The sequence below is a fragment of the Cynocephalus volans genome, chromosome 7 (assembly GCF_027409185.1).
Source record: "Cynocephalus volans isolate mCynVol1 chromosome 7, mCynVol1.pri, whole genome shotgun sequence".
Lineage (NCBI taxonomy): Eukaryota > Metazoa > Chordata > Mammalia > Dermoptera > Cynocephalidae > Cynocephalus > Cynocephalus volans.
This window is the reverse complement of record NC_084466.1, coordinates 119923823-119949502: the sequence shown is the minus strand read 5'-3', so window position 1 is coordinate 119949502 and position 25680 is coordinate 119923823. Positions and strand designations below refer to the sequence as shown.

At 41.7% G+C, this 25680-nt stretch overlaps 1 protein-coding gene and 1 pseudogene across 1 annotated transcript; both read right to left on the bottom strand.

Moving 5' to 3' along the window:
* Positions 1-796: 796 nt before the first annotated feature.
* Positions 797-6413, bottom strand: LOC134381753 (interferon-induced protein with tetratricopeptide repeats 1B-like; annotated as a pseudogene).
* A 6969-nt stretch (positions 6414-13382) lies between these two features.
* On the bottom strand, positions 13383-24174 carry LOC134382530 (interferon-induced protein with tetratricopeptide repeats 1-like). The gene is made up of 2 exons (XM_063103143.1): positions 24093-24174; positions 13383-15798 (listed from the first exon to the last, which is right to left on the bottom strand). Exons 1-2 carry the CDS (start codon positions 24095-24097, stop codon positions 14442-14444), a joined length of 1362 nt encoding a protein of 453 aa, XP_062959213.1. The 5' UTR covers positions 24098-24174; the 3' UTR covers positions 13383-14441.
* Between the last annotated feature and the right edge of the window lie 1506 nt (positions 24175-25680).

Genomic DNA, 25680 nt, shown 5'->3' with positions numbered 1-25680 from the left:
TAGGGAGCAAAAGGGGATTAAATCACACACCACCCAGTAAGGACTTAAAAACTGCACTAGAGTATTTATTTCATTTTCACCTTGTGTATCCCTACGAGATTTTTTCTCTTACTTTGTCTTTCCCCAACACATTTTAAGTTTCCTGAGGTGTGAATTAACGTCCAGCAATGTGTTTGGAGCACACAGATCTCTTGAGATTGCCAGAAGATGAACAAATGCAAACAAAAGGTTGGATTTATTATAAGGAGGTCATTGGCTTGACTCACTGACCAGCCCATCTTGGCTGCGGAAGGGCCTTGGGAAATGGAAACTCGGGCTGGAATGCTGTAATAAACTCCTGAAATCTCGTCCTTCTTTCTAACGCACATCTTTGCTCATTTGCTTTGCTCTTAGATCTTGTAGCAGGTCAGTGCCCCTGGGCACATGAAAAAGAAGCCTTCCTTGTTTGTCTCTTCTGCTTGGGACTTCTAGACCGAGAATGGAAGCCATTCATTTCATTTTCAAGATCACACGGAAAACAATTCTTGTTGGTCTAGCAGGTGAGAGATGCCCCAAACAGCATTAATCAACCTTGGCCTATGAGTGCAGGGATGTGTTGTTGAAAAAAGGATGCTCCTGTCATAGACACATGGATAGAAGGGGAAAGAAAGAGGGGAGTCAGTCAGGCAGCAGAGTATGTGTTGTGTCAAACTATTGTGTATTTCCCCATGTTACAGATTTTTGAAGGCAACAATTGGGAAAGATTGATGACCTATTTAGTTATGAATATGTTAAATGAGTAATGGTGACCTCTGTTTCAAAACATAGAATTGAGGTCAGCAGCCAGAGTCAGATCCCTCTCATAGCACGTGAAGGCTTCACTCACTTCGCCTTTCAATTTGTGGACAAGCCCAAGGAGGCTGAGACTTTCCACAACACGTACATTCCAGTGAACACGTCTTATAGCCAATTTTTCTAAAGCATTGAGAAGTTTCTCCCTGTAATAGGGCATTTTTTCTATTTTTAGACCTTTTAAGTAAAAGGTGAATGCTGTATCTTCAGACTTTATGTGAAATTGTTGGAAACGGCCGTATCAGTAATGAATCACTTGTTGCAGGTGATCCTCAGTGATCTTCATGTATAACAATTTCTGAAAAGTGTCCTCAGCGTCTCTGTGGTGGCCTATTTGTGCATACATTTCAGCAAGGTCAGCATCAGCCGATTCAGATGAGGCTTTTAGTTTCAAAGTATTTTGAAATTCATTTATAGCTAATCGAACCAATCTGTCCACTTCTTCTCTATCCTGCCCTCTAGACTACCTGTTTGCAGCTTTCTTTATTTGGATCATCTTGTCCTTGTAGCAAAGCCCCATCTGGTGATGCACAAAAGTAGAGGTGGGTGTTGCCCACAAGGCCGTATTTAAAAACTGAAGAGCTGTATCTAGAGAGCCTTTTCTTCAGTAAAACGTGGATGCATATTGAAAGACATAAGTCTGTGAGGACTTGTCGGTCAGAGCTTCTTTAATGAACTCTTCTCCTTCAGCTTCTTGTCCTACTTCCTGAGGCTTCAGTGCAAGGAGAACCTCAATATAGGCATCTTCTGGATTTAGCCTGCCGGCCTGTCTTAGAAGGTGCAGAGTTGATGTGTTAAAACCATCCGATCGATGAGCAGTAATTGCATACCCAGTGCTGAATTCAGCATTTTTAGGGTCTGCTTCCAGAGCCTTTTCAAAGCAGTCCTTGGCCTGTTCGCAATTCCTTTTACCCCACTTCAGCAAAGCCCATCCTTCCTCATGGTCCATCTCAGGACACTCTATTCAATAGCAGAAGTGACTTGCCAACGTCTCGCAAGTGCTCTCCACCTTGCCCAGTTAAGTCTGGTCTTGCCAGTCTTCCCAGGTGGTAGCACACCCAGGCATAGTTGCCCCAGGTCACCAGACTTCTCATGTCTGATTGGTTGTCATGATCTCACTGGATTAAGTCTTCGGCTTCTTTCAAGCTCTCCAAGGCTTTCTGATTATGGCCTTTCTGGTGCTTCTTACAGGCCAGCAGGTTGTGTATTCCCACACTGTACTTGGTGTCTAGGAAGAATCTCATCCAAGACCCTGTTTTCTAAATCAGGCGTTGCTGTGATTTCAATTAACAACTTCCATGTAAAGTGACATCTCAACTGAGCCAGGCTATCTTCAGTGAGATTTCCATCAGATTCCTCACAGTAAAAGAAGACAGCAATTATTTCTATTTTTAGTAGTATTCAGTCTACTGGAAATGAAGCCAGCACTTCAAATAGTCAAATATTCTCCGTCCCAATGTCCCTGCCTCTGTTAGCTCTTGCCTCTCTGGCTCCTGTGCTTATGCCATTAGGAGAGATTGCAGGTTGACACAAATACCCGGAGGAAATGCTGAACCCTTCATGGTGCCAGCAGGTAGGTATTGGAAGTCTACAAGTCAACTCAAAAGAGATTTTGTCTGCTAATGTCAAAATAATTTCAGCACCACCTTCAACACTGCAAAACCCTTCTGTCCTGCTCCCTCCCAGCTTTGTAATACACCACTAATGCTGTCTGAACAAATGCGGAACAGAGGGTTCACAGAAGGGTGAATTCCTTACTCATCTTTCCCTTATTCCCAACACGTAAACACATTTTCGTTTTCTCTCCTCCCAGACAGGGTTCTGAGTGAAATTTGAGAGCCAAATATGGTTTCAAATGATGAATTTCATGAATGCTTGAGCTAGGTTGGAAAATGTGGTAGGGCATCCTACCTCCTTCACCTCTATGAAATTACTGAGCCAATCCCAAACAGAGAGGTTGAAAAATGGGTGGAACCACCTCGCAATGGCAGACTTACTGCATGGGGACAGAAGTAGGGGGATGAGTGAACATTGCATGGGGCTAGATGTGTCTATGTGAGGAAGTGGCAAGTCTCACTTTTGTAATTCACTGAACCTAATGTCACGTAATGTTGCAGCCTAGTGGCGGGCAGTTACTCTAAATCTCAAAAAGTGAAGTGATCACTCAGCTACGCATGGAGAAGACAGAATAGTAAGTTTGAAGGGGACCAGAAGTTTTCTTTCCAATATTTTACTGTTTTATAAAGTGCAGCTGAAGTTCTAGTCTTCCTCTAAGAACATAAGGGGGCCAAAAGAAATTTGTCTCTAATAGTGAAAAAAAAGTGGCCCTCACATCCTATGTAAGTATATTTGCCTCTGCGTTCTCAACTAATTGTCTTACATTTTATACCTGACATGTTTTCTACCCTTTAGTCCCAAGAAAGACTCCGGAGGGGACCTTTATAAATTTCCTTTGATGCTATATTTGACAACGTATAGCACAAAGCAAGTTTCATATAAATCCCATTATCCTGACTCAAAATATTTAACCATAACCTCATCACAAAAAAGACTATAGAACATTCCCTTTTGAAAATAAAGGGAAAGGGAAAATTCGCAAAAGATGAATAACTGTCAAGTGAGGTAGAGGATACTCAGGCTTACCGAGTATCTTACTATTTATTGAATCTGAGAATACAGCTCCTGGCTCCATAGAGTCCTCTCATTTCCGTCAACATCTCCACCTCATAAACTCCCCATAGATCTTGGATTTTTCTTGAGTGCATCCCTGCATACACTCCCAAGCCATCCTCTGCAGGCCTGAGTCTATGGAAGATGCCATCCTGACACTGAGTTTGTTCTTGCTTTACGGCAGGACTGCTTGGTTGACTGCTGAGGTCAGGAGCTCCAGAAACCTTTCTTTTTACCACCCAACCGTGGTCCGGAAATATTGTCTAATGAAACTTGTGCACGTGCCTGTGTGGATGTGGGTGCGGGTTTGAATGTGATGGTTGTGAACATGGGGTGAGATCAGGAGTGAATAAAATCAGTATTCCTCACTGAAAATAGCCTCCACTTCTAAAGGAGATGGAATCAGGAAGAGCTTCTGACCCAAATGCTCCACTTTGCCTACTGCAGTCCGTGGTATGATGAGAGCAGACACTGCCCAGGGAAAATCATCCGCACAGACTGCCATTGCTCTAGAGCTGCTAGAATATTTGTGGATGATCCATTCCAGGCTTTCTAACTTTGTAGCATAATCTCAGGCACCTCAGCTGCTGATCCAGCCGTCAGTAGAAAGAGTCCCTCCTTCTGAGTGATCTAATCAGGGCCAGGGTGACCTGCATTGATAGGTGCATCGATAGGTGATATTCCAGATTTGAGCCCTCACCAAGATTGCAAAACTTCCAGCGCACACTTGGAACAGCCTTACAGGGCTGTCCTGCCAACTTGCCAGAGGAGAATTATTGTTCTTTCTTATAGGTAGTTGTTCATCAACATGCGTCATCTTTTCTTTCCTCTTGGTCCTGGGAAGAGTATGAGATAGAATGCCATCAGAGAGGTGTCCTTACTCTCTAAAAGAGGAATGCTAAGAACCTAAAGTCCTCCTGTTACCTAGTAAGCACACAGAGAGTGCTGTCATTAGCAGTGTATGTATTATTATCCAATTACGAGTATGTGTATGTGTGTGGTGACTTAACCCCTCTGTGCATATGGCAGGTGGGCAATTGTAACCACAAGTAGCCTTCCCTGTGTGTAGATCCTCTTCCCTTCAGCTGCTTGTATTTTTGATCAACGCGCATAAATGGAAAGAAGAGCTCACCCTGCTCCTCTGTCTCTGTACCACTGGGATCAGGAGTATCTCAACATGGGTTTTCTTCATTCTGGAATAGTCCAGAGCCCCCTTAGGCCACCCCGACCAGGGGACTCTAGAAACACAGGCACAGGCCATTGCAAAACCTCTCGGGTAGCCTAGCTGCCAAGGCTGGGGAGAGGGTGAGCCTGCTTTCTGTCAGCTCCACAGCTGTGGACAAAGCTCACATCATTGTATGGCCACGGGCCCATTATATTAAAAAGAGAGACTGGATCCTCTTGGGGTAAACTCCTTTGTAATCCCTCACTTACAATTTCTTCTCAAGACAGGTATAGGTGTTTACTGGAGGAGAGATCCTAGAAGCGGGGCCCCTTTTACTGAAAACTCTTCCTCTCCCACTCAATGGGACATCCAGTGGGAGAACTGTATCATGTCAGAATGCTTTTCAGTAGAAAATATTTTCTGTATTTCACCAGTTCTAACCAAACCAGCAAGAAAGGAATACCTATTTTTTAGAACCAACACTTCACAACCGCAATAAGATTTCCCATCTTCTAACATCTAGTATAGTGGTTTTTCAAACTTTAGCATGCAACGTGATCACCTGGAAGACTTACAACACACAGATGGATGGGCCCCACTCTGATGTTTCTGAGTAGGCAGGTCTAAGGTGGGGCCTGTGCATGTGCATTGCTAACACGTTTTCGGATGATGCTGATGCTGCGGGTCAGGGTACCACACTTTGAGAACAGTTGATTCGGTGAAAAGCAAATTTTTTAGTAGTCACCATTTCAGTTTCACAGTAATCCCAAAACTTTGACTTGGTATCAGTAAGAACAGAAAAAAAGACTTTTAGAACATAGCTTCTTCTCCTTCCCATTTTAAAGCCTGAAAATATCTAAATGCTCTTTCCCTGACTGCTCCCCATGTCAGCCTCCCCTCTAGGCGCAAGCCTCTGTCGTGAACACTCAATAAGTACCCTTTGGATAATTCTCACTGCATTAGAAAGTGCTACTGAAATGACATCTCCTTTGGAATTAAGATCCCTTTCTTCTTCCTTCGCTTAAGAGCACTGCTGCTCTTATAAAGCAAACTCAGTAAGAAGACAGTTAGAAAACTCACCTCTGTGCATATATTTTCATCTTGCTTATTTGGATCAACTTTCCTGCCTTCTTCACTATGCTCTGTGCTCGGGGAAGCTGAGTTTATGGACTTCATTACCTGGACCTCTCTGAGTTTTCACTTTCTTTTGGGTTTAGCCCACCGGAAGGCAACAGTCAGAAATCAGAGTGCAGGAGGAGGTGAGGCTGGTGGTGTTAATGCCTAAGCTCCCACCGTGCTCACTTGGCAGTGGTTGAGTTTTTCACCAAAAGCCTTTAGAGAAGCCCCTCCCCTACAGCCACAGGTAGAGGTCTCTGCAGGTCTGGGGACCACTCTCTCCTCTTGCCCCGGTAGGCCTAGGGGTGTCATGTTACCACCATTGTTAGCCCTCCCCCAGCTCCTATTTAGTATCATCTGCTGTTGATTTTCCTGAACTTAGCCCACAGCCTCTTAAATAGCCCCTCTAGTACACTCTCCTCCATTACCTGCTTGAGGGTGCCTATCAGAGTCAGAACCGTGAGTGAGACAGCTCCCCTAGGAGAAGGAAATGGTCCATAAGGACAGGTTTGGAATTTCAAAGTGCACAGAAATAAGGTTGGGAAAGCAGAGAAAGCCTTTACCTCATGGTGCTTTGAGGCAGCAGGTGCTCTGTTGTGGTTTGGTCCAGGCTGGGAGGCTCCTCTGGCATTTGTCCGCAGAGTTCTAGGGCTTTTCAGAAAAGCATATGCTTATATAGTAGAGGTATCGCCAGGCAATTTTCATTCCTTTCAGGCCCAGTGAAATTGGCTGTGTTCCATCTTGGTGAAAATGAAACTTGGAGAGAGGGAGAACTGTTTCTGCTTTGATAATGAATATGTGCTCAGTTTTGGCAGCTAACATGATGTTTGTGAGAAGCAGTTTTGATATGCATGTTTACTGTTGGGGTCAATGCGGCCTAAGAGATAGATGATAACGGGACCTTCTGACGACATTCAGACGTTGTGGAAAGACCAGTGGAGAACAGGGATGTATATTTTTGTGGAAAAATTCAGACACTGTTGTCAAACTGGTTACTGTCAAACGCACCCAGCCAGGTGGTTCCACGGACATCTGCAATGGAAGCTCCTAGGACCAGGGTCAGTGGTTGATGCCCAAAGGAACCCCATAGAGAGCCACTGACAATCTGTGGAAGAATAAGGTTGCAGGTGAGGCTGCAGTTGGCTAGGTCTTCCTCTGTGGGGTTGCGGTAGGCAGAATGGTTCCCTCCGGAGTTTGAGGCATTGGTGTGTAAGGATAAGTGCATGTTGTTTACATCCTCTGGCAGCATTTGTATTACTGCCAAGCAAGACTATAGTGGAGCCTACACAGATGTACTGACAATTTGATGATTATTACTGTTCACCATCAGGGGTTCAGACAATGGTGTTTGAACTGGTCAGTAGAGGAATGTGTGCACCTAGTCAGAGAATGTGATGGGGCCACTGGGGTCTCTAGTACTCTATGATGTGTGGCTGTCAAAGTGTAAATCGGGGGCTGGCAGGTTAGCTCAGGTGGTTAGAGTGTGGTGATATAACACGTAGGCCAAGTGTTCGGATCCCCATATCAGTCAGCTGCCAAAAAATAAGATAAAATCCAATCAAAATGCACATAATTCGTCTGAATTGTTCTCATGTTCCTGCTGTTCCTACTATTTTTTAGACCACCTATACGAAGCCAAAACCAGGAGAGAGTCAGTCAAATCACATTGACATGTTTAATGACTTTCTGTGAGATCCAGGCTGGTGTAACTCTCCACACGACTAGCAGGAGAAAAGGACCATTTGGAAAACTCTGATATCCTCTTGTGAAGTGTCACAGAGTCATCATGTAAGTGTCTTTATCTTGGTTATGCAGGGAGTAGTGCAGCGAGAGAAGCTAAAGGACAAAGAACAATTTCCCTTTCAGTGAGTGTTCCATGGCAGGGTTATTAACTTCATTGTTGTCTATTCATAATTATCTGGTGAAACTGTAGCCCAGCTGTGCTCTTTCTTCCTTCTCCTGGGCCCTTAACTAGACTATCTTTCCCAAAATCCCTTGTGTTAAGATGTGGTCATATACCTGAGTTGTGGCTAATGGAAAATGGGCAAACATCGTGTGTGCCATTTCGAGGCTTAGGCCATGAAACGCCCATGCATGGTCTTCCATGGTCTATCTTCTTTTGTGTGAACACCTGGAAGCAACATATGAAATATGGTATAGTCAAAAGATGGAGGGAGTCTTAGTCCCTGGATCACTGGATGAAAGACAGCCACTTGCCAATCAGGAAAATGAGAAGTAAATCTCTATGTTGCTTGCCAAGTGATATTGCAGGTTTTTTGTATGATAACAGTTTGCATTACCATAACTAATAGAGATGACAAGAAAAAATTAAAATTGTATATACTTTCCCAAATCTCAGATTAGCATCATCTGTTCCAATTCAGACTCTTTACTTTTGTTGAAGTAGACAATACTTTAGTTCTTTAATTATAAAGAGGGAGAATTGCTAAGACACTAAGAGAAAGAGACTTGTCAGAAATATTTTCTACGAGCTTTTAATCCCTGTGGGCCAAAACGCTCGTATAGTTTAGATATTAGATATTCCTTTGACTGATCCAGTGTTCTTTCTGATGGAGATAAGTGGCTCACTTTGTCTTGAACCACTGGCTGGTCTTGCTTCACTGTAATTGGTGATGGATGATAGAGTGACTACAGCTCGAGCTGGGCATCCTCAGTGACAATCCCTTTCAGCCAAAGACCACCAGGTATACACCTGTAGTTGAGCAAGATGGGTCCATCAATCATTGCAGTGAAAGAGAACATACACCATGGGGAACGGTGGGGTGTCTCAGTAAGAGGGCGATGGAAAGGATTTATCAGATTTGAGCTTGTGCTAGGTGATTATGGGGAGGGTTTAAGAAGGAGGGCTTTGCTTGGGATTGGATGCTGCCAGGAAGCAGGAATGATTCTATGATTGCATATCTTGAATTGTATCTGGAAAGGGGGAAGACTAGAGGGAGACTAAAGGTGTAATTTGTAAAGAAGCAGCAGTCACTCACAGGAGCCAAGCGAAGAGTCTGTTTGTTTAGTTTGGGACCCAATTGGACAGTATTCATATTTTTGTCTGTGCTCAGACATGATTACAGAGTGGCCTTGAATTTGGTCTTGATCCATCCTGAACACAGGATGGCACTGTGTGATGTTGATGTTCTGCAAAATTGTTTGTGTGCCACAGAACAGCAGGCCAACTCCCAGATGTCGCGACTGCTCTTCACTTTCTTGTCAGGGAACTACCGTATTACCATTCCAGCAGACAGAGGGGTGTCCTGGCCTTTGTAAGGCCAAAGATTACAGACAAGACGGATTACCCAGAAAAGGAACATCAGACAGCCTTCTGCACATTCACAGATCATGTATGCAGTATCTCTTAGGAAACGGGTAGGCTTGAGAAGAGGTATAGTAAAAAATCGCCCTTTGTGGAAATTAAAAACCTCTTTCCACATCTCATTCAGGGTGGATTTTAGGCATCTTGAGATAAACCACACTGGCCCGTTAGCATGAGAGAAGTTCCTAGAAGCCTGTGCTGGCTCTCTTGACATCTCATCAGCACAGGATATTGTTTAAATCCATGTGTTCTTCCCCAAAGCCACCAAATCTCAAGATTACCTAAATAAAGAGAATGCCAATCCCATTCCCTAAGTATACTCTATGGATAGAGGTAGGTAGTAAGATTCCTTAAGGATAATAAGAGCACAGGAATGAAGGGTGGAACCAGCCAGGGTAAGAAAGAAAAGGGAACTAGGCCCAGGCAGTCCTGCTGTGGAAGCCCACGTCTGCCTGCAGGGAAGAGAGGCTGTTAGGCAAACATCTGGGGATGAACAAAGCCAGGCCATTAGAAAGAAACTCCTAGACGTGTGGGTGACATGACCATCTGATGGTGGAAACTCGCTCACACACGTACACCACCTCACCTATTTTAGAGCTGTGTGCTCTGAGTACAAGTTGGTAAGCTCCATGACAGAACAACAAGGGGACATTTACCCTTTAGTTTTCCTTCCCTCCTTCCCATCTTGGACAAAGCGAGAGCTACTAAGATATTCTACTTTCACTTGCCTTTGTGCACAAAAGATAGTGTTGCTCAGTGGCCACCTGGTGGCAGACTGCCTGGGGTCATGACTGGGCTTTGCTGTTTATGTGATGTGTGATCCTGGGCTAGTTGGTTCATATGTCTAAGCTACCTGTAAAATCGGGATAGGAATAAGAGATGGAACAGGACATTGCAAGGAAAGCATGTCTCATTTAAGAGCATTCAGTAGTTGTGAGTGTTGCTTTCACAGTGTGGGACAAGTCCATCCGTGTGGGCAGTCTGTGCTGACCATGAGCTGAGCCATTCCCCATTTCAGGTTTTTCCAGTGGGCACTGAGAGGGAGGGGCCTCATGTCACATCTGACTGTGCAGCAGCTGAGATAAGGGTGTTCTCTTCTGAGCTTCAGGCCCGGGCATTCTTGATATTCCCCCACCTTTGGGCTCAGGTCAGGGAGCCCTGTATACCCTAAGCACAGAGCCTGGCAGCCTCTCTTGGGCAGCAGGCATCCATCCCCTCCCTAGCAGGGATAAACCTGTGCAGGGGGAGGAGAGATGTTGGAAAGGGAATCACTTGCTCTCAGCTCTTTGTATCAGATGGTGGACTCCTAGCAGGCTGATTCAGTTTGCAAGTGCCGATATTTTCTTCAAGGCACTAGCCCTAACCCAGCTCTGAAAGAGAGGGATAGAAACATAAGCAAACACTGAAATGAACATTAGAAGACCTGCTTACACTGATACCAGTATGATTCTAGAATTTTCATGGACAGAATTATTGCTTTGTAACAGAGTGTCAGAGAAACAGAGGAAGCATTTATCACGTGGTCACTATGGATTTGGCAGCCGTCCTGGTTCTGTGGGCATCTGGCTCAGCTGATTAGCCATGCAGAATCTTGCCCAGTGTGTCCTTGGCATAAACAGACACATGAACCACACAGGACAGAGCAGCATTAAGGAGAAGAAACAGCCATCACAGCATATAAGAGTGTGTGCGTGTGTGTGTATGTTTATGTGTGTGATTACAAATAGAAAAAAAGCAATGGAAACTAGAAAGTGAAACTCATTTCTAATGGGCAGATTCCTACTTACAGAAATGAAACTTCAGCTCTGCATTATGAGTCTACTATCAGGATTCTAGGACCAGTTCTGTGTTTGATTGACTAACTAAATGAACTTGATTTCACTTAAACTCTCGGTTGCCTCATGAGTTTTATAATAAGGTTGGCCCCAAACTCTAGCTGCAAACTAGAAAGTTCCCTGGGAATCTTCAAAACAAACCGATGCCTGAGCCAATCTCCAGTCGAATAAATTAGAATCTCTGGAAGTGAGGCCCAGGCATCATTATGAGGAGTTGTGTTTTTAAAAATAAATCCCAAAGTGATTTTTGTACATGGTTTAAAACCACTGAGCTAGATCTCTGCTATTCAGAGTATGGTCTGTGGAGCAGCATCATCATCAATTCATATTTAGAAATGCAGAATCTCAGGCCATTCCACAGACACACTGAATTAGAATCTGCCTTTCAACATGTCCAGGTGATCTGCTGGTACACTAAAGTTGGAGAGATACTTTCCCAGATGATCCTTGTATCACTTTCAGGTCTAAATGCTATGGATCATAGACTCATTCCCAGTCACTGTGCATCTTTCTATGAGGCTGTCATTCAGAATCTTCATTGTTCTGTGTCTTGGGTTTCCCATGTGCATCTTAATAATCCACACAGTTCCAAAAAGGAATGTAGATCAAATGGTATTGATCACTACAGACAGTGTCTGATGTTTTATTCTGAGACTACTCATATTTGCAAACATGTGCCAATCACATCCACAGGGAAAATACTCAGCTACCAAGAACTTCTCTTCTCTGAAAGGCCCAGTAATTTTCACTGCTCTGAAAGGCCCAGTAATTTTCTTGACAGCTATCTTTGGCCCATCATGATTTCCTTTCCTAGCTGACTCCTATGTATTCCAGTTCTAACTGCATTTTCATGGTCTCATTTTACATTTCAAGCATTCATTCACCTGGAATTGTCTATGTAACTCTTTGAGAACATTTACACAATTGAACTAGGCTCAAGATAATACGTAGATCTGTAATGTCTATGGGAAATATCCTCAGGTTTCTTGGGGACAAATTGTTTTTAGATTTGTCTGAAATATCCTGGGACTTGGAGAGTCCATGTCTATAAGGGAATGAGAAGAGGAGAAGGTATTTTCTAGTTGTAATTGCAATTTAGGATCCTAAATTGGGCCAGAAAAACAAGTTGCAGTACCTATATCCTTCCCATGGATCTGGGAGCCCATAGATGTTTAAGGAAGTGGTGGTCCAAACACATTGTGGGCACACCCAAGGCTGTCTTTGTTGCAGTGAGTTCCATATCCATTTCAAAAATCAGAAGACTTTGTGTGATCATTAGTAACATGCCCTGTTCTCTGTTGAGACTCTTCTCAAGTGACTTGCCATCTAGCAGGAGAGACAGATTCATCAGCACTTAGTCTGATTTCAACAAAAGCAGTACCCAGTGATTGCTTTGCAAACACAGAGAAAGGGATATTTACCTCTTTCTGAGGTTCATAAAAAACTTCTTGGACTAACTCTTGTTCTTTAACGTGAAATGTTGGCAGAATCATAGTCCTGTTAGTTCCTCTACTCAGAGAATATTCCCAGGACTGTCTACTCTGAGAGCAGGCGTAGCCCGGGAGGGGCTCTGTGGCCACTCCTGCAGTGTACAATAGTGCTGGCTGCACACCCTATGGGGAAGGCTCAGGCGCAGGACCACCAAACTGTTCTTATATATCAAGTCATGATAATTCTGCAAAAGCCAATGAGAGGGAATGTTTGACTATGAAATTGCCAGCTGACTACAAAATTGGTACTCTGGAAACCAGACGTTTTATGCGATAGGGGCCCCAGAATGTGCTATGCATCTTTACTGTCTTATCAAGAATGAATTTGTTTTAGGTGTCTTGTCAGTTGCATCTGTGAAGGTCGTCAGTTATTGACTGCCCTGTAGGTGAGATCTAGCCCCTTACTTTTCCAGGGACCACCTGAGGACAGATTAGACTCAGAGAGCCTGAGGTATGGAGCTTGATTATACCCTTTTCCTGTGTATGAGTTGGCTGATCAGGTACCTGTGCTGGTGCATATATATGTGTTTAAAGAGCCTCTACACCTACCACTATAAAATATTGTACAGTAGCACCATACTCTCCCAGCATACGCATTTGTCCAAACATGTTGGAAGGTTCAAGAAATTCCCTTGAGCTACAACGGTTCCTTTGGACGTAGAAAAGCCTTGTGTCGAGTTCCTAATTCAGTTGCTTAGCAGGTGAGATTAGGTGCTGCCTTTAGTCTCTCGTTTAGCAAACATCCTTAGTCCCAGTTCATCCAGAATCTCCCTCAGGCATCCTTAGTGGTGCCCCCCAGTGGGCCTCACCTGCCCTTCTAGAATTGGGCAATAAGGGGCAACATTGCGTTAGTTTCAATATATGTCCTTTAGTAATACAGACCCATGACACACAGGATAAAGCAGCCTTCAGGAAGAAAAAAACAGCTGACCAAATGTGTATAAGTTTATTAGTACGAAAAAACAATGGAAACTGGACAAGGAAATGTATTCTCGCTGAACAGGTTCCTACTTGAACCAGATTCCAGGATAAGTTCTGTAACTGACATACTAACCGGGTGATGTTAATAAGACCATTGATGTACATGAGCCTCAGTTCTTCAAGGGTTAAATAAGAGGCTTTGTCTAGACTGATGATTCTCAATCCAATGATTCTCAGTTTATTTTTTCAAATAAAGTTTTAATTCACCTGGAAGCATCTGTATACATTTTAGAGAGAATTTCCTCGCCCACGCTAGGTGTAAGATAATGCATAGCCTGATGTCTCAAAGCATATGGGTATTTTTCAGATTTCTCCCAAGCACATGGGACTTCAGGAGGAGTTGTCCACCAAAGGGAGTTCAGAGGGTTGCAACTGCAGCTAGCATCCTAACTTAGATGGGCTAAAAAGAACACGGCTCAGCACACATATTATTCTCATAAGGCTGAGCTCTTATCAGCTCAGAGTCTGGTGCCAGCTGGTCTAGGAAAATCTGTGAGCAAACTTTACTCTTCTCATGTAACGTATTTTGCCCCATTTTCCTGCCTTTTGGAAGCCCAAAACTCCTGTGTGTGTGTGTTTAGTGTCACTTCTAAGAGCTATGGCTGTTTGTTAATACTAAGACAGAGTTCCAAGCCACTGGCACGAGAGAGAGAGACTTTTGAACTGAGCCTCTCCTGCCTTATGGTTAAAACATGCATTAAAATTAAAAATTCTTCTTTTCTCTTGTTAGAAATCTGTTTTGTTAGAGAGGTGTCCCAGCTAAGAATTTATGAAGGTTGAGAAAAGAAATTATTTGTGTTTTTCTCCCCTTCAGAAGGATGCTGTACATTAGCCAAAAAGGGGAGTTGAGGCGACTGTGCTATGTGCCACCCAACTCTTTTGTGATCTATCCTGTCATACCTTCTTGAAGACACTAATGAGGAAAGATCTGTATGATGGTAGATTTAGATATGTTAACATTTAATATTTCTAAAGACAGGCCTCAGGCCAGCATCCAGGTGCAGGGTCTCTCCTAGGACATCAGAGCTTCACTCTCTTCCCTCTTTCAATCTGTGCACGAGCGCAAGGAGATTTAAACTCTCCACATCAGATTTATTCTGATGAACTCTGTTAACTGACTTCTCTAAAGCACGGAGAATTTTTTGTCTAGCATTTGACTGTGGTTCTATGTATAGTGCTTTTAAATAGTAGGTAATTGCCTCATTGTCAGATTGCTTGTGACATTGCAGAAAGTAGCCGTAACGATAATGGACCTCCTGCAATAGGCTCTTATTACCATCATGCAGGGTGAGTGCTTTCCGGTACGTGTCCTCAACCTTTTGCTGTTCACCCTGCTCTGTATACATGTTGGCTAAATCCATATACGCTATTGTAAATGTGGGCTTTTTCTGTATAGCATGTTCAAAATGAAATATGGCTAATCTCATCATTCTGTCTGCATTTTCTTCATCCTCTCTGCTACGTGGCAACTTTGTAGCTTCCTTCATTTCGATCATTTGTTGTCTGTAGCAACACCCTATCTGGTGATGCAGGTAGACGGAGTCGGGTGTTGCCTGCAAGGCTGTTTTTAAGAGCTGAAGAGCTTTATCCAGAGAGCCTTTTTTTCGGTAAAACTTGGCTGCATATCGAAAGACATAAGTCTGTGAGGACTTGTTGGTCAGAGCTTCTTCAATGTACTTTTCTCCTTCAGCTTCTTGTCCTACTTCCTGAAGCTTCAGTGCAAGGAGAACCTTAATATATGCATCTTCTGGACTTAGCCTGATGGCCTGCCTTAGGGGGTGCAAAGAACACCCCTCCGTGCCTTTTATTGCTGCGTTAAAGCCATCTAGGCGATAAGTGGCAATTGCATACCCGGTGCTGAATTCAGCGTTTTCAGGGTCTGCTTCCAGAGCTTTTTCAAAGCAGGCCTTGGCCCGTTCGTAATTCTGTCCTCCACACTTCAGCAAGGCCCATCCTTCCTCACAGTCCATCTCAGGACACTCCATTCTATAGCGGAAAGGACTTGCCAACTTCTCGCAAGTGCTCTCCACCTTATCCAGGTAAGTCTGGGCTCCTGCCAGTCTTCCCAGGTGGTAGCACACCCAGGCATAGTTGGCCCAGGTCACCAGACTTCTCATTTCCGATTGGTTGGCATGATCTCGCTGGATTAATTCTTCGGCTTCTTTCAAGCTCTCCAAGGCTTTCTCATTCTGGCCTTTCAGGTGCTTCACATAGGCCAGCATGTTGTGTATTCCCACATTGTACTTGGTGTCTAGGAACTCAATCTCTTCCAAGACCCTGTTTTCTAAATCAGGTATTGCACTCTCTTCAATTAGCAGCCCCCAGGTAAAGTGACATCTCAGTTCCTTCAGCCTATCTTCGACCTGATGATCATCAGCATTCTTACTGTAAATGCAAAAGCAGTTTTTATTTGTTAGATGAAGGACAGCCAAAAGAAAAAGCCAGATAAAACCCCTTGTACTTTCGTTTTTATTCTTGAAAGGAACACACTTTGTTTTAGTTTCTTTACATTACCTGGATGTTAAGATACGCACGGACTGTGATTGCAGTTTGCTTGGCCCCATTCTCTGACTCTGGCACTTTCTAGTCAAATCACCATGCTGTGCTTCAGAGTCCCATTTATAAAATGGAGATGACAATAGTACTTATCACACTGGGCTTGGAGAGGATTAATTAACCCATATAGATAAAGCAGTTAGAGCATGTTATGTGCTACATAAGAGTTTTCTATTTTACTATTTATATAAATAGGCTGAGACCAGTTAAAAATGCAGAGCCTTAGGAAGCATTGTTGACTTGAAGACCCTCTTCTGCTTATATGCAATAAATTAAGACCACCTAAGAAAGATTTGAACAAAGTTTTTTTTTCTCACTTGTTATTTGGAAATAATTATAGATTCATAGAAATTTGCAAAGACAATACAAAGATCCAGTGTATCCTTCATCCATTTTCTCCCTATGATTATATCTTACATAACTATAGTACAATATCAAAATTAGGAAATTGACATTGGTACAACAATGTGTATATAATTCTATGTAATTTGTTCACATGAGTGTACCTATGGAACCATCACCTCCATCGATATAGAGAACTACTCTACCACCACCACATCTTCCTCATGCTATTCCTTTATAATTATACCTGTCACCTCCTCACCGGCACCCCGCAAACATCCCTAGTCCTTGGAAAACACTAATTCGTTTTTCATCTCGGTAATTTTGTCATTTCAAGAATGTCATATAAATGGAGAATGTCAAACAAAAGGAGAGTTCAATACATGAAAGTCCACTAATGTAATATACCACATGAACAGAAAGAAGGGAGAAAAATCTCATGATCATTTCAATTGATACAGAAAAAATATCTGACCAAATTCAATACTTTTTATTTATAAAACAATCAGCAGACTAGCAATAGAAGGAAACTACCTCTACACAATGCGGGTCATATACAAATAACACACATATGTTAACATTTAGCTAGCATCACACTCATTGTGAAAGACTGAAAGCTTTTCTTCAAAGATTAAGAACAAGGTAAGTATGCCCACTCTCACCACTGGAAATCCTAGTCAGAACAATTAGATAAGAAAGAGAAATAAAAGATATCCACACTGAAAGGAATAAGTTAAATGATCTCCATTCACAAATGACATGATCTTATTATGTGTAGAAAACCCTAAATATTCCACACAAAAACTGTTAGAATTTTGATAAGTAAATTCAGCAAAGTTGCATGACTCAAAATTAACATGTAACAATTAGTTGTGTTTCTATACACTAATGATAAACAATCCAAAAAGGAAACTAAGAAAACAATACCATTTACAATAGCATCAAAAAGAATAAAATATTTAGGAATAAATCTAACCAAAGAGGCAAAAGACTTGTACATGAAATAGTACAAAACATTGCTGAAAGAAATTAAAGAAGACACAAATAAATGGAAAGACATCCTGTGTTCATGGTTTGGAAGACTTAATATTGTTAAGATGTCAGTACTACCCAAGGTGATCTATAGATTTAATCCAATCCTTATCAAAATTACTTTTGTGCAGAAATAAAAAAATTCATCCTAAAATTCACGTAGAATCTAAGGATTCCCAAATAGCTGAAACATCTTGGAAAAGAAGAACAAAGTTGGATGTCTCACATGTCTTTATTCCAAAACTTCGATGAAGCTACACTAATGAAAACACTGTGGTACTGGCACAAAGACAGACACAGAGACCAATGCAATAGAATAGAAGAGCCCAGAAATAAACCCTCACACATATGGTTGTATTAGTGAGCTCAGGCTGCCGTAAAATACCGTAGACTTAAGCAACAGAAATTAATTTTCTCACAGTTCTGGAAGATAGAGGTCCCAGATCAAGGTGATGGCCAATTTGATTCCTGGTGAGGACCCTCTCCCTGGCTTGCAGGTGGCCACCTTCTTGCAGCATCCTCACATGGCCTTTCCTTGTCCTTTTGTGGCTGGCTTATTTCACCTAGCGTAATGACGTCAAGGTTTATCCATGTTGTAGCATGTGTCAGAATGTCCTTTCTTTTTAAGGCTGAATAATATGCATACGTACACACATGCACACACACACACACAAACACATATAATATCTTATACAACTATAGTATAATATCAAAATTGGGAAATATATATCACATTTTCATTTTGTTTTTTTTATCCATTGATGGACACTTAAGTTGCTTCTATCTTTTGGCTATTGTGAATAATGCTAATATGAACATAGGTATATAAGTCTCTGTTTGAGACATGGAGAGATCTCTGGTGTCTCTTTTTATTCTTACAAGGACACCAGCCCGATAGGCTCCACCTCTTAAGGCTCCACCCATTAAGGTTCCACCCTTATGACTTCACTTGGCCTTTATTATCTTCTTTTAGGCCCTCTCTCCAAATACAATCATGTTGGGAGTTAAGGCTTCAACATCTGAATTTGGGGTCAGGGAGACATAATTTAGTTCATAACAATGGTGAAATGATTTTTGACAAGAGTGCCAAGACTATTTAATGGAGAAAGGACAGTCTTTTCAACAAATGGTGTGAGGAACCTGGATATCCAGATGCACAAAGATGAAGTTAGACCATTACCTTACACTGTACACAATCATGAACACAAAATGGATCAAAGGCCTAAATGTAAGACTGAAAACTATAAATTTATAGAAGAAAACATAAGAGAAAATCTTTATGACATTGGATTTGGCAATGTTTTCTTGCATACCATACCAAAATCACAGGCAACAACTGTGAAAATAGATAAGTTGGACCTCAACAAAATTAAAAACTTTGGTGCGTCAAAGGAGATTATCAACAGAATGATAAGACAATTCACAGAAAGAGAGAAAATATTTGCAAATCATGTATCTGATAAGGGATTAATATCCAGAATATATAAAGAATTCCTACAACTCAGCAACAAAAATCCAAACATCTGATTTAAAAATGGGCCAAGGACTTGAATAGATACACAAATGACCAATAAGCACATCAAAGAATGCTGAACATCACTAATCATTAGGGAAATACAATTCTAGACAACAGTGTTATGCCACTTCATGCCCATTAGGATGGCTATTAAAAAAATGACAGAAACTAAGTATTGTTGAGGATGTGGAGAAATTGGCATTGTTGTGCACTGTGGGTTTGAATGTAAAATGGGACAGCTGCTGTAGAAAATGCTATGAAAATTCCTCAACAAATTAACCTTAGAATTACCACGTGATCTAGCAATTCTACTTTTGGGAGTTAGTACATACCCTAAAGAAGTGAAAGCAGGAACTCAAACAGACACTTATATATCCATGTTCATATCAGCATTATTCAGAAGAGCCAAAAGATGGAAGCAACCCAAATGTTCATCAATGGATGAATGGATAAACAAAATGTGGTATATATATACAATCGAATATTATTCAGCCTTAAAAATAAAGGATATTTTGACACATGCTACAACATGGACAAAGCTCAAAGACAATATGCTAAGGGAAATAAGCCAGTCACAAAAGGACTGATACTGTATGATTCCATTGATAAGAGGTACCTAGAGTAGTCAAAGTCATAGAGACAGAAAGTGGAAAGGTGATTACTAGGGGCTGTCGGGGAGATGGGAATCAGGTGTTAGTGTTCAGTGGGTACAGAGTTTCTATTTGAGAAAATGAAAAAGTTGTGGAGGTATATGGTGATGATCATTACACGATAAAGTGAGTGTTCTGAATGTGATAGAATTGCACAAAAAAAAGGTTAATATGATAAATTTATATTATGCATATTTTACCTTAATAAAACATTTTGAAACATATTTATGTGAAGGGTGCTCTAAATAAGGTGAATAGAAAAATAAAAAGAATGTGGGAAATATGTGTAATAGAGATGGAGAAGGTTCTGATTCTGAAAATTTTGCAGATCAGTAATGGTTCAACAGAACAACAGAAATCTATATGAATAGGTAATTTGTGGGAGAGCAAATACAAATAGCCAGTAAATATGAAAAAAGATGCTCTAAGTCCCTAGCCACTCGGGAAATGCAATTTAAAGAAACAGTGGTTTATGACTTTATTCCACTCAGATTGGCAACTGTTTAAATGGATGAGGATACAAATTCTGCAACCATGAATCGTTATGGCTTTTATGAAGATCAATCTGATAATAGTCATTAAAGTACACGTTTTATTCAACAAAGTAATTCCACTTCTTAGAATCTGTGAGGGATCTTCAAAAATTTCATAGAAAAATTTGTGTTATCTTTTAATTTTATTTTTCCAAAAGCTTTTTGAAGTACCTTTGTATTTCCCAGATTAAAAACACCAGGACTTAAGGATGTATGTTCAAGAATGTTCATTACAACATTGTATTCATTAGCAACAAAATGGAAATATCAATAGGGAATAGTTAAACAAATTTTGCTATATCAGCACCACAGAATTCTATGCAGCTAGTGGACTGCATGAATTAGATCCAAACCAGTAAGAGTTTGAAGGACTTTCATAATATATACTTAATTGAGAAAAGTGAGCTGCAGAGACACATCCAAAACATTATTTTTTATTGCGGAAAGACCCGAGCCCTTAGGTCTATGTTTGTTTGTGATATACAAGTATTGAGAAAGGTATGTAAGCACCTTATAGCTCAACAACAAAAAGACAAGCAACCCAGTTAAAAAAATGGGCAAACAAATTGAGTATTCCTTTCTCCAAAGAAGAAGAGTCAGGGAGGACCAACAAACACATAAAAATAAGTTCAACATCATTAGTGGTCAGAAGAATGCAAATCAAACCATGATGAGGTACCATTTCTCTCCCACTAAGTCGGCTATAGCAACAATTAAAAAAAGGAAAAGAACAAGTGAACAAGTGTCGGCAAGGGTATGGAGAAATTGGAATCCTAATACATTGCTGGTGGGAATGTAAAACGGTGCAACTGCTGTGGAAAACAGTTTGGAGGTCCCTTTGCAAGTTAAATGGAAAACTACCATATGACCCGCTGCTGGGTATATATTTCTGGGTGTACCGCACAGCTGGGTATATACTCAAAATAATTTAAAACAGCTGTTTAAACAAAAACTTGTACACAGATGTTCATTGTTGCACTATTCACAATAGCCAAAAGGTGGAAACAACTCCAATTTTCATCAACTGATGAAGGACAAACAACATGTCGTATATTCATAAGACAGCATATTCTTCAGCCATGAAACGTATGGAGTTCTGATACATGCTACAACATGGATTAATCTTGACAGCATTATGCTAAATGAAAGAAACCAGACACAAAAGGCCACTGTCATAGTTCTCTCTCTCTCTCTGTTTTTTTTTTTCATTTTTCCTAATTTGGTCTAAAGATCTCTGTCATGAAATTTGCTACAAACTCTAGCCCTGCTCTCGTGGGGCTCCAGGGGAGGTGATCATGGATGTTTACATTGTGCCTTCCATAGGATACTTCTTTTTCCTGGTGGATGGCTAATGCCTAAGGGTCTGTTTGACCCATTACCAGGTGTGTCTCTCTTAGGAAACTTTTTTGTACTGGTGAATGCCCTTGTGGCTCTTGTCTGCCCTGTGTTTAGTTTATTCCTACCAAGATAGCCACTTTCTAGGAGAGCCCTGACCTGGAAAGAAGTTAGATTTGGGTGTGTACTGGTCAGATGAGACACAGAGGAAGCAACTGAAAACACACATGAAATAACACGGGCAGTTTGTGACTTATAGACCCCAAAGAGCAGAGGGCAGCATCCCTTCCAGGGCCAATGGGAAAGAGAAAGCTGTTGGGGAAACACATGCTGATGGAGTTTGGATGTGTTGTCCCCTCCAAAACTCATGTGGAAATTTGATCCCCCATGTGGCAGTGCTGGAAACTGATGGAGTCATGGGGGCGGATCCCTCATGAATGGATTAATGCTCTCCCTAGGGGAGGGGGGATTAATGAGTGAGTTCTCGCTCTATCAGTTCCTGCGAGAGCTCGTTCCTTAAAAAGACCCTGGCACCTCCTCTCTCTCTCTCTCTCTCTTGCTTCCTCTCACCATGTGATCTGCTTGTTCCCGCCAGCTGCCTGCCACTCTCCGCCATGAGCAGAAGTAGCCTGAGGCCCGTGCCAGATGCAGCTGTCCCAGAATCGTTAGCTAAATAAACCTCTTTTCCTTATAAATCACACAGTCTCAGGTGTTTCTGTTATAGCAAAACAAACACAACACATGCCCAATCAGCAGGTGGGGAACAAGAGAAAAAGAGGAAGCTGTGGGACCAAGCCTGTATTGGGGTCCAGGGCACTACATTAGTGGGTTTTCTGTGAAGAGTTCTAGTTGGTGGGTTTATAGCAAGTGGGTCACTGCAGCATATCTGCCCAGTCCATGCAGGGTGTGGGGGTCAGTGGGGCAAGTCACGTAGTCATATCTAGCTATCTCCTAGGAAGGTGGTCAACCAGGAGATGGTGGTATCTGGATCAACTACATTGAGGAACTGGGAGGAGGGGGAAGAGAACTAGACACTGTGTCATGGTTGACTAAGCCTTGCTTCTGGTGTGACAATGTTAAACCTAGATTCAAAATAGATGCTGAGGCAACATAAAATCATTAGAATTCACTAAGCCACATACTGTATGTTTCCAGTGACATGAAATCTCCAAAACAGGTAAATCCGTAGAGGCAGAAAGCAGATGAATGTTTGATGAGAAGAGAGAGTAGGGAGTCACTGCTTGATGGGTGTGGGGTTTCTCTTCATAGTGGTAAAAATATTCTTGAACTAGATAGTGGTGATGGTTGAACAACATTGTGAAAATCCTAAATCCCACTAAACTGCCTACTTTAAGATAGTTAAAATGGTAAATTTTATCACGATAAAAAATCATATCCCTAACCTGAATAGAATATTGTTCCTAGTGCATGTTGAAATAAACATAGAAGCTAATTAGTATGCCATCTGAAATGATCTCATAAACCCCTCTGCCACCCTTTGGGAAACGTTGGTTTAAGGTTTCATAAACTATCATTGAATTTAGACACTCTGGTTCATATCTCAGCTCTACCACTTATTGTCTGTAGGATCTTAACATTTTTTAATCTAAGACTCCTTATTGCAAAATCAGGATAATACAAGATTCCCTGTTCCATAGGTTTCTCTTGAGAATTAAATGTAATAATTTACATACTACTTCTAGAAGCCAGGCTGGCATTTAGTAAGTATTCCGGAAGTGATAGCTACTTCTATAACATTTGTTGTTGTTGTTATTACTTTAATTATCAGTGATAACTCTACCTGTTTCTAGAGGAGGGTTGATTACAGGCCTGTAATTGTGTAGTGTCTAGAACTTTTGCCCCTTCAAAATTTTGCCCACTGGAGCACTGAGGAAAAATTTTCAAGTCAATATTAATTAATAGTTTTTATAATTTGCTGATATTAGGGATTATTTGAAGGAAGTTTCAGAGAGAACAATATAGAAATTCCCACATTAAACCCCTTAAGTAAGGAAAATGTGGATGTTCCCAAGCATAGAACTTCAGCCAAGACCCACGGGAAGGAGGAGGTCAAGGATCTGCTGACAGCCTGGATTCCCCAGAGAAGGGGTCGTCTGCTAACTTCAAATCCAGTCAGACTGAGAAGGCCTGACACAGGAGCCCAGCAACACAGAAAGTGAGACCAGACGCCTACAGAGGAAGGCTGTGAGCTTCTCCTACTACCGCCCCGCAATATTTCCCCCAGGACATCTGAGAAGCCCCTGACTGTGGCTTACAGGGCCCTGTGGGACCTGCTTAGTCTCCCTGGTGAGGAGTCAACAGAAAGCCCTGTCTCTACCCAGACAAGCTGTTCATTGCTTCCCCGGATCAAACAGAAGTGAATCTGGGGGTAAAGAATAACCAAGTTTGGGATCATTTTCTCCCTTCCTGCAAGACTCTTTTCCCATTTTCCTTCTCTTCTTTGGGCTGTAGCATGAGGTGAGCTTCCTCAGGCTGATGCTAACAAAAATAAAAATGCCTGCATTTATAAAACATTTTATGTGTGTTTCAATGTGCACGCGCATGCACACACACACATTCAGTCCATAAGCAGATACTCACATAGAAAACTTAGGAAATTTGACCTTACTGGGACCAAACCCGTTGCGATAGTATTTAATTAACATTTTTTCCAAAACTTTAGACATAATGGCAGAGAAGCAGAGAAACCCTTACCTCATAGTTGCTGTAAATTAGGCAGCAGTTCTGTAGTGTTTTGTTTAGCCAGATGGGCTCCTCTGAGATCTGGCCAGTCTGTCTTGTGGATTTTCAGATGAGTTTCAGCTCCAGGACAGGGCTACGCAAGGGAGCTAAAGAGCAAGTGATGATATTAGCTATGGTTGTGTCTTTCCAATTAGAAGTTGGAAGCCAAGGTGGAAACTGAAATCGGAAAGTGAAACTAACTGGCAGAGTTCCTGCTTGAGGAAAAAGAAACTTAAAACAGTGATTGCTTTCCTTGTTTTGTTTTGGAAACTAGGTGAGAGGAGGCTGGTGAAATCAGATTTCTTCATGTGCTAATTCCTCTTTTCTGGCCTTGTAGAAACTTGGGAGCTAGGAGATGCTAGTTAGTATAGAGTCCCCTGAACCTAGAGTAGGGTGACCTGTAAAAATTGACTATGTGAACTTGCAAATTTCATAGCCTCCTCTCCGCAGGGATTGTTCATTTTATGGTATAAAATTTTGAAGTCTCCGAATGGGATTCTTAACCTAAATTTGCTGCCATTCACTGCGAGGTCATGTCTTACTAATTATTCTATGCCTTTGCATACCCTTCTGGAGAATGGGCAATGGCAGAAAGCACCTTTAACCTCTTCCCTATTCATAGGAACAGAGAAAATGTATGCGGTAGCATCTTGAGTTTTCAAAATGAAACATGTTAGGCCTAATGAAAAAAACATCTTTTTAATTTTCAACAGTCTCTATTCTAGCCATTTAAGGTGTTCTGTTTCATCAGAAATGATTCTTGTAGCTGTGCAAGATTATCCTAGCTATGCTCATTCTTCTTGGTGCCATGTCAGCTTGGTTAAGCCTCCCTTAACCTGGCTCATGCAATGTTCTGTGTTTGCAGTAAGAGATTAAATGTAAAGCTGTGCTGGGCTCGTGAGTGTAGGTTTGGTTCTTATTACTGGTGCCTACTGAGTTTCTACTTCTCTGCACGTTTTGCTGCAAATAGCCTCAGTCTCCTGGTACATGTGGTGATGATTCTTCAGCATCTTACACAATGCAAACTTACCCCCAGCCACAGTCAATTTAATCATGGGAAAGCCCCTATTGGGAGGAGGTAATCAGACTTGCTTGTCTGGAAAGCTAAATCCGGAAAGTGTATATATATATTTGTATATCATTATTTACCATGTTTTGCTGTGTGTCCTGAAAATAAGTAAAATAGAGAGAAAGCTTACTCACAAACTTAGAAGAATATCAAGCATTTAGTCTGAGAGAAATAGGGAATTAGAGATAAGAGATGAAAAGTTGTGGAGTTACCTTTTGTCCACTGCTGTACTGACAAGGGTCAAGAGGCAAAGACCACGACTGAGGTGTTTTATGGGGTTTCCTGGTAAGTACCGAGTGGTAGAAAACTAGATTACCAATGACTGTGGCGCTGAAACCATAGGTATTTCTACTGCTACTGAAACCCAATGTCTGGCCAGCATTTGGAGCCAGATCTGCCTCATAGCCTTAAAAGAGCATTAGCCCATTGTTGCCAGTCTTGGAGGTTGGTGTCTGGATTCTGGATGACTGCATAAAAATGGGAGAATTGAGA